This window comes from Solanum verrucosum, unplaced genomic scaffold, assembly GCF_900185275.1.
Source record: "Solanum verrucosum unplaced genomic scaffold, falcon-dt-bn FXZP01001088.1, whole genome shotgun sequence".
Taxonomy (NCBI): Eukaryota; Viridiplantae; Streptophyta; class Magnoliopsida; order Solanales; family Solanaceae; genus Solanum; species Solanum verrucosum.
The window spans coordinates 30,395-40,439 of NW_026019802.1; the positions used below are offsets into that span (position 1 = coordinate 30,395).

Consider the following 10,045-nt stretch of genomic DNA (forward strand, 5'->3'; position numbering starts at 1 on the left):
GTAATACCAACACAACACAAAGAAAATGGATCTAAGATGACTAAAATTTTACTTCAATTTGAGTTTTAATTTGGATGGGTTAGGTTATGACCCATAATTTAATCCATCTTAATCTAACCCACTATAATTCAAACAAATTTTGAGCGCATTGAGTCGTGATCCAATTATTGACATAACCCAATTTAACTTATCCAAATTCAACCAAATCCGTCCATTTTACGTAAACATCGGAAATATTGAAATGAAGTTAATAGACGTAAACATTTGAATGAAGCTAATAGATTTACATAGATATATATCGAGTAAACTAGATGTATAATTTTTAAATCGCATTTACATTCAATTTAACAGAAACACAAACAAAAGTAATATACAATATTATTCATTATTGTCACATTCTTGGTCGTTGTTAATCAAGTATCATAGCATGTATTGAAAAAAAATTATGTTGATAAAAAAGATTTATATACGCATTAATCTTATGTTTGTTTCGATTATTCATCACCTAAACTGAATCAATACCTAGCACATGAACTAAATCAATACTTAGCACCATGTAAGCATGTTGTAGTAAGTTAAGTGTTTGTGTAAATTGTGTTTAATGCCAAAATCACTTCTTCATTAACATTTGGTCCCTCAAACCATGTCAATAGCAATTTCTTGAGCTACTATCATTGCCTCAAATAGTTCACTAAAAAGAACAAGCTTTTTCCTGAATCCAATATATTCATGATATCATCATTTTCCATACTGACATCCAAAAAGTTAGATTAAAATAATCTGCATTTGGAAACCCTCTGTTGTCGCCAAGAACACCGTCATTGAATTCATTACCATTTGCGAATATGTAAGACTATTTGGAAAAATAAAATTCTGAAAACAAGAAAATTCATATTTTTTTTAAAAAACACAATTGATGTTTCACCTTCTTCCTGGTTTCCATCGTAGAATCGTAAACTTGTTAATCTGCGTTATCATATTTTAGCTTCACAACAGACATCTCTTCATAGAATCTATTTATATTGGGAAAAAATATTTTAAATTAATAAAATATTAGTCATTTATTGTAATATAATACATTAATTTTTTTCGTCAAAAACATTATTGATAAATATGAAGATTCAAGCAATTTAATTCAAAAACTAGAAAAATTTAAGTAAATACATAAAAGCTTTGAAAGGAAATTTACTACATTACTAATGACATGACTACACGAGGAAATAATGATTTTTTAAAAATGTTAATTGTAATTTTTTATCACATAAATTTTCTAGCGGTTAAAAGAATGCCTTTGGTAAAGAGTAAAATTAATCGTAACTGTTGGAAACCAAATTTATTGTATTAATAATCACCAAATGAAAACAATGAAGGGCACATAATGCAATGTAAAAAAAGTTGCTCTCATAATCCTGGAAACATCGGACAAAATACGCATAATATGTAATCACATTGCAACTTATAATATAAAAATTAAAACATAAAAATTTGGATAATGCATTTATATGTCATTATACAAGAAAGTTAAGAATGTTTTATTTTAAAAAGACTTGAAAATAGTATTCAATGTATTCGTATTCACTTGCTACTTTTTCTTAATGATTTAAAATTTTAAAAATAAGAACATGAAAAGAAAATATAATGTATTGGTAGTGTCATCCTATAAGGAAATAATTAAATTCTTTACTAATTAAAAATGTCAAATAATGAAGGGTTTCAAAATATTTTTTTGATAAATGATGGTAATTTTCTTGTGATATAATTTGGAATTAAATAAAAATATGACCAAAATGATTTTTTTTTTTATCAATAATTGTAATTACAAATTATCCAACGTGTAATAATACACTTATAAATGATAAAATTCGATCCACATTAATTTTTGTTGGAGTTTCGTGCCTTTCATAATAGTGTAGAATTGTAGATAATATATATTAAAACCTAATTATCATAAATAAAAAAATGTATACTCTTTAGGATTCAGTTTTATCTCTTATAGATTAGTATCCAAGTCTATATGGAACAACTTCTTCAATCTCAAGTTCTTTATCTAAAGGATCAATTCCAATTAAGTTACCTAATTAATTACTTGAGCCAAAAATCTATCGGGAATAACCTAGCTCTACCTTCACAAGGTAGGTAAAACTGCGTAAATAGCGGAATTTCACTACTTATGTTGTTGTTGCTCAACAATCGACTAGAGCCAGGTGTCAATCACATCTCACCCAGCTTTGGGGCATGATAGTCTAACATGCTCAAGTACTCTGATTGCCAGAACAGTGGACAGTGTGATTATCCCGAACATAAAAAGGCCCATTGTCTTTTTTTTTTAGTTTCCCACCTGGTATCCGGAACCCGCATTGGAACCCCAACTAAATCCGAAATGCACACTGCAAGGTCCATTCGGAGGTGGCGCTCCCAACAGGATTTTCTCCATACATAGGGCTCAAACCAAAGACCTCTGGTTAGTGATGTAAATACAATAAAACTTATCAAGATGGAAAAGAAAATAATTTCCAATAGGGCCTATGGAAATTTCTGTAAATTCAATAGAACTTACAAGTTCAATACTAATTTTACAACATGCATACCCAGATTTGGCAATGTCACTCTGTTCTAAGAAAAAGAATTTACAAAATGCTACCTCCTTTCAGTCCTCCCTCGATTAGAGGGGAAAGTAGTGTTTGACGATGTTTCTTCCTCCCTGAAAGGTCGAGTTGATGCATCTGCTATACTAGGTAACCTTGAAACACTACCCTTCCCTTTTCTGGCATTTGGACCGATCTCCTCTATCATATACTTCCAACCATCTATAGGCCTCCTCCGACTAAATATATGAGTTTTAATAAAACTGGCGATCTGCATAATCAACATTTATGTTGCATTAGAAACAAGAGCAAACAATATATCACAATGTTCCACTATCCAATGCAGCGCCTTATAAATCAGACTAATATCCATTAGCAAACAGAATCACAGAGGAATAGTTAGTCATGTTAAAATGAAAACACATTAAAATATACAAATATTCTTTAGAAAACTGTCAAGTATAGTCAAAAGATTTATTCTTTTTTACAACCGTAGTGCTAGCTTGCAAGCTTCTCCACTAATTCTAGGGGCACCTGCTACCTCCCACCAGTAGTCCATGTACCAGATAACTCTCTCCACCAAGGTTTGGACGGATGGGAAGAAATCACCTGGAATTTTGCCATTTTGCCTCTGCTAGAATTTGAACTTGAGACCTCATGGTTCTCAATCCACTTTATTGACCACCACCCCTTTGGGTGATAGGCAGAAGATAATTCAAAATGAGGTCCATCAAACATAAGAGAAACATGTAGCTATTTTCCTGTCTACATAACTCACAAGTCACCATTCAAGTACCATAAAATCCTAGAATTGTGCAACTGCCAAGGATGTGATGGAACTGGGCTTAGAGGACATGAAATTGGAAAAAGTATCTCTTCAAGCTTGTATTGTTCGAGAGTGAAGCAACAACAATATACCCCGTGAAATCCCACAAGTGAGGACAGGGGAGGGTAGAATGTAGGCAGACCTTACCACTACCTCATGGGAATAGTGAAGATTCGTGAAAAAAGAAGGTGCCAAGCCATCATACTACTGACCAAGGTATCCACCAACTGCCGATTTTATTGATCAATAATATACTAGGATTACAAGGCAAGGTAAAGTGAGTAAACATACTCGGAGAACGATGTAAAGCCAGGATCAAAAATAGAGCGTAGACTAGCTATCAGAAATGACTAGCTCAAAGAGATTGATTACCACCAAAGATGTGGACCTCCAAGAAGATGAATAGGAAGGGAGTTCAGAGAGCTATATTTGGTCAAAAAGATTTGTTGAGAGCACTTGCCTTCACTTCACTAGTAATGGCAGGAGACTATAACAAAAGTTTCCCCCCCCTAAATGTACACTGCTCAGAGGACATGCCACATTGGTGACATCCATATAAGAGGGAAGTAGTAGTTAAAGGAATATAGACCGAGGAATGTGGTAGTGCAACTTATGGAAACCTCTATGCAGAGAGATCCATTGAGATACGACAACGTAAAGGTATCACAATGCCTTCGCAAGAAAAAGCTTGAGTGACTAGAAAAGCCAATCTCAGATGAATATTCAGTATTGGCTCTACAATTTTTTTTTGAAATAGATATTCAGTATTGGCTCTACAATGTAAGAGGAAGAGGCTCCAAAGATCAGACAGTTTTCATTTTGCTTACATCAAAGGCAGCTGGGAAACTATTAGGCAGAACATTCTGGTAGCCCTCCAATATTTTATAAAATAGAAGATTTTAATAGAACAATAATTTATGCCTTGCCCCGAGAACTAATGGAGCACCTAGTAGAGGAGATGGTAAGCTTATTATCTTGTTTGGTTTTTGTTCTTCTTTTTCATTTCATAAACTGTTGTGAAAGACTGAAAGTGACCTGTCCAAAAACAAATATTATGAAGTGATGGCTAATGACTGAAATTTTATCACTCCTTCAGGTTCAATGTCTTCATCAAAGACAAGTCCTGGATGTTCAACAGAAAAATACACTTTCAGTTCAACTCTTGTAATTTTTGGACGAGTTAGCTATTTTTGTTTATAAGTAGCACAATCTTGCACCACTTGGTCTGTGTAGTTAAAAGGATTTTGATACCTTTCTTATCAAGGGAAACAGATAAAAGGGAAAGAAAAAAAGGAGGATCTAAGCATACTAGTATGCTTGTGGGAAAAAGACATATGTCTAACCAAAGATTACTGATTCAGCAGATCTAACAACAAGTTCGTCCAGAAACCAAGCTTAACAACAACAACAACAACAACAGCATACCAGTGGAATCCCACAAGTGGGGTCTGGGGAGGGTAGAGTGTACGCAGACCTTACCACTACCTCGTAGAGGTAGAGAGGCTGTTTTCGAAAGACCCCCAGCTTGAGTGCAGTAAATCCAAGTACAAAGAAGACGAAAGTTGTCTAGAAACTAAGCTTTAATTTATAAATCGGATTTTCTCCACAAACCTGGAATTTGTTGAATGCAATTCGGCGTTCAAATTCTTGGACTAAGATATCTTCTTCTCGTTGTGACATCTCCCATATATTCCCATCTTGTGTTTTCGAAGTCGTTTCCCAGCCATCAGGTTTGCTTTTGAACTCAGAAGTCGTGTTTGAATTGCTTGAATCATCATTAGGTGAATCAAAAATCCTGAATACAAAGAGTGAAGTGAAATTAACAAGATATGGCGGGTGGTCATGGTATACTTCAATTCTCACTTTGGTATAAATTATAATACAACTTTTTACCCCCCAAAAAAAAATACCATGCTACTCATCTAAACTATCAAAATAAGTCTATAGCTGCAAGTCTATTACTTACGGTTTGCTTTCATCATCAGTCTCTTTCAAGGCAATGTTCTAGTATAGGTAGTTGAAAAACTTCTGTCTCGTCAAAATAAAGATGTAGCCCAGAAAAAAAAAAACGAAACACAAATTGGAATAAAGGAGAATGGCAGTACTGAATGGGTATATACAATAAATTTGGGGGAGATACGGACAATAAGCCACTTATTGTCAAAGCATGGTCAGAAATAGTTCCAAAGAAGAATCAACGACAGTCCCTATTTGGATTAAGCTGCCTGGATTAGTCTTCAAATATTGGAGTGCAAAAGGGATGAGCAAGATTGGAAGCCTAGTGGAGAAGACTTTAATGGTCGAAAAGCACACTGAAAAGAAATTGGGGCTAAGCTTTGCAAGATTGTTAGTAGAGGTGAAGGTGGGTAATGAACTTCCAGAAGTGATGTTTCAGAATGAAAAGGGAGTAGTGCTTACACAGAAGGTGTCCTATGATTGGAAGCCTTCCTTCTGTGAGCATTGCCATAAGTATGGCCATGAAAAGGCAGAGTGTAGGAAGTTAAATCCTATACCAAAAAGTACTAGTGGGACAGGGGTAGAGGAACCAGGTAGACAGCAAGAAGATAAAGGCGGGGAGGACAGATTTGTACGAAGGAGAGTTTAGCGAGGCAATGGGAAACAGAGGGTTCAGTATAATGCAAACAAGTCTACAGCTGTGGTAGTAAATAATTCATTCCAATCTTTGACTCAAGCGGGAGAGCAAGAGATGGCTGCAGAACAAGTCAGGAATGTTGGGGCTACAAAACCAATCCCTAAGGGAAATGGTTAATGTAGTGTGTTGGAATGTCTGGGGCCTAAATGGCCACACGAAGCAGAAGGAGGTCAAACTCCTCTGTAATCAGCTTAAAGTGAACATTATTCGTCTATTGGAGACTAAAACAAAAAGTAACAATATAGAATATATAGCAGGTAATCTATTTGGAGGGTGGAAGTATCATACGAATCATTCTTCCCATTATAATGGAAGGATTGGGTGCTGTGGAGAGAAGATATGTGTGAGGTAACAATTTGTAGTGAGAATGCACAAGCAACTTTTGCTGTTGCCAGGTGGAATGATTCATTCAATCTCGGTATCGGCAACCAAGACACCCTTCTCTGTCGAATGAATCTTCAAATCATCATCTTCAAACCACGACTCCGATCACGGTTTCCAGTTGACTTTATCTCAGGTGACAGGGGCAGGAGAACACTTCACAAAATGCGCTTTGACAGCGAGCGAGATCTTTGAAATTCAATCAGAACAGCACTGGGTGGGTAAGATATAGGAATCACATGTCTTGTTAATTATATTACTCTATAAAAGGAATTTTACATGACATTAGCTTATGCTTACAATTAGGGGGGGGAGGAAAGGAAATAATAGTGGCGTTATTTAACTCAAATAAGAGTTGGAATCACAAAGCCTTGGGCAATTCTTGGAGACTTTAATGATGTTCTACATAGTGAGCATAGACTGGGTGGCAATCCAGTAACACTTGCGGAAGTGGCAGAATTTCAGGAATGGCTCGATGTGTGTGTGTTAGAGGAAATGGCTAGTACTGGCAGCACCTATACTTGGAATGATAAGTGGAAGCACAATAGAGTGTATTCTAAGCTGGATTGGGTCTTCATAAATGGAGAAAGGTCGGATGAGATGCCTGGGTGTCGAGCTCATTTTATGCATGAAGGGGGTAGCGATCACAACCCAATACATGTTAGTTTGTTGGTTGATAAACCTAAACAGAAAAGACCTTTTAAATACTGCAACATGTGGAATGCTCACCCACAATTCAAAGACATTCCTACATTGGGATGGCAAATGGAAGGGTAACAAATTTACAAAGTTGTGATGAAAATGAAGGGACTCAAACAGACATTAGAAGGTTACATGTGCAATACTTCAGCAACCTTAATCGTGAAGTGAATAGTTTAAGAGAAAAGGTGAAAATAGTGCAAGAACAACTACAGGTTAATCCTATGTGTTTACTACTATTGAAAGAGGAGAAAGAGGTTGGGAGAGAATTTAAGAGGGAGAGCTATTTGGCGGAAATGTTGTTGGCCCAGAGAAGCAAGGCTACATGGTTGGAGCTAGGAGATGATAACACAAATTTCTCTTATAGGATGTGTCGAGATTCTTATATAGGAAAAAGGTCCAATAAAGCTCTTAGCATTAGGTTTGACCAAATGGTTCGTACAGTTTATGTACTCTAAAGGTTTCAAGAATATCTCCACATAATAAACTTCAATTTATCCGAGTCACTAACTCTAAATTCTAGATCCACCTCTAAAAGAACTATTAGGACTTCACAATCACATGCAAAATAGTTAAAGATCTGATTATGAATCAATTCAAATCCACATCAATAAGCACAGTCAACCATATCAATCAGTGATCAACTATGCATCAATACAAACTATATACGGTCAGTTATATGAATCAATACATCCACATGCACAGTCAATAATCATAAAACTACACATCAATCCTACTTATCCCAAAAAAAAACGACTATGCCTCATTCTCAAACTACATGGGTTCGACTATGAGTTTTTTTTTTTTTTTGATGAAGTAAGATGTTGTATTAGAAAGGCATCAAGGAGATGCAAATTACATACACAAAAACATGGTTAACTCCTGGGTACAAAAACACCTATTTAATCAAGGAGTTAACCACAAGCAAAAGAATGGTCACTAAGCCATAATGAGGGAGCTAATGAAATCTGAGAGGGGTAATATATCATTTACAGGGGATAAGTTGCTCCAATGGAAGAGATTAATTAGGCAAAAGGATTTCAAACTGCTAATTGGAGTTGAGATACCATCAAAACATCTGAGATTCCTTCCTTCCAAATACACTATGATTTTTCTATATCCATAAGCACAGATTTACGAATCAACAATCAACCACACCACAATCCCTACCATAAATGCATTAAATTTATACTGATCAATGATGAATTACACCCCAATCTCAAACTACTTGTAAATCTTCTATATTATAGACGAGCAACACTGAGTCAACCTCAACCTAGTTGGAGTTCACTACATGAGTCTTTTATATCTCATATGCACAATCAATTATATCAATCAATGACCTATTAAGCCTCAATTCCAAATTAATTGTGGTTTATATATCCTCTATTTCCATAAGCATAGTCCACTATAAAATATACTCATGAATTTCAAACCCAAAGACAAAAAAAGAACATAAATTCAAATAAAAAACATTAAAAATTGCAACTTTGATCATACTCTGAGCAGCTATCGAGAAGTTTTTCAATATCATCGCCATTGCCACTACCACCAATAGAATCCCCAAGTTTAGCCTCTTCCATCTTCTCAATCTCCTTCAACCACAAACCCGCATGTACTCTCTGCTTCTTCAACCTATAATCCTTCTTTATATTCTCCAAACTATAAAGCGAACTTCCATTTTCGTTCATATTTGTGCCCTCACTGCCATTTTTCTGCTGCTTCCCCTTTCTTAAGTGCCAATTCTCATTCATATCCTCCACAAAGGCTTTAGTTTCCGCATCAACTTCCGAAACCCTAGACTCAATTTGAGTATTTTCTGCAGCGTTGCTGGTGTCATCGGGAAGTGCAAAATTTACGTCGGCTTCCCATGGAGATCGATTCTTTCCAGAAAGATCGTCGGGAAGCCATGCAGCTTCCCATGCATCGTTCCACTCATCGTTGCCGCTCTTGGTCGACAACCGCCGGCGGACGGCGGCGGAGAAAGTGGAGTTTATGAGGGGTTTTTGGAGAAATGTTGATGAGAGTTTGCGGATAGGGTTCATTAGAAAATGGTCGGGATTGAAAAGGGTCTGGGGGAAAAAAGTAATTTTTATATTTAAAGTGAAAAATAATATTTATAAATTAAAATTATGTTTTATCATAAATATAAATTAGAGTTGTTTTTTTACCCAAAAAAAGTGATATATATGTTTGTTGTTTTTCAAAGAAAATTGAAAATTCTAAAATTTAATTACAAGTTATATTTCGAAATTTTATAGTCAAAAGTAATGAGTTTAACTCCAAAAAAAAAAAAGTGAAAAAAAATTATGGTCAAATATCTCTTTTATCACAAGCTATTTTTAAAAAAATTACACAATCACATGTTACTTTTTAATTAAACGTCTCCTTCTTTTCTCCCTTTTTTCATATTTTTTACTTCTTCGGTAGTCACGTTAATGATTAAGATTGATTGTTTTATCAATAATTAATTGCAAATTTAGATTCAGATGAATAAGTTATATATCAAATTTAAATACTTGTTTTTAAAAATTAACAAGGATGATATTATTGTACGTCAAATTCGTAACGAATTTCATTGATAATGTTGTAGTAGATCTAGGTGTTTTTTGGTGTATCTTCTTCTTCTAATAAGTATCTATCTATATATAATAGGAGAAGATAAAACACTTATGTGTAAGCACCATAATTATTCTTCAATTTTAATTAAAAGATCATTTAATTAAATCTTTTAAATGGATGGGATTTTTAAAATGAAATTTTTTAAATGGAAGTTTAATTCAATAAAACATTTATCTATTATTACATGCTGCACAGGTAAATATAAATACTTGTAATTGAAATAATTATCGATAATTGTTCCTTCCCTTCTAATTGAATTATACATGATACTCCTCATAA

General features: G+C 34.7%; 1 protein-coding gene across 1 annotated transcript; it reads right to left on the minus strand.

Moving 5' to 3' along the window:
- Positions 1-2,521: 2,521 nt before the first annotated feature.
- Positions 2,522-9,209, minus strand: LOC125813486 (protein GAMETE CELL DEFECTIVE 1, mitochondrial-like). The gene is made up of 3 exons (XM_049493008.1): positions 8,645-9,209; positions 5,023-5,206; positions 2,522-2,856 (listed from the first exon to the last, which is right to left on the minus strand). The coding sequence occupies exons 1-3, from the start codon at positions 9,187-9,189 to the stop codon at positions 2,638-2,640; spliced, it is 948 nt and encodes a 315-aa protein (XP_049348965.1). The 5' UTR covers positions 9,190-9,209; the 3' UTR covers positions 2,522-2,637.
- Between the last annotated feature and the right edge of the window lie 836 nt (positions 9,210-10,045).

Excerpts from the sequence above, each read along its gene's own strand:
- LOC125813486 (XM_049493008.1), bottom strand. The coding sequence starts at position 9,189 with ATGAACCCTATCCGCAAACTCTCATCAACATTTCTCCAAAAACCCCTC. Across the intron at positions 5,207-8,644 it reads CTTCTCGATAGCTGCTCAGA|GATTTTTGATTCACCTAATG; the intron begins GTATGATCAAAG and ends CTTTGTATTCAG. Across the intron at positions 2,857-5,022 it reads TTGCATTCAACAAATTCCAG|ATCGCCAGTTTTATTAAAAC; the intron begins GTTTGTGGAGAA and ends TTGATTATGCAG.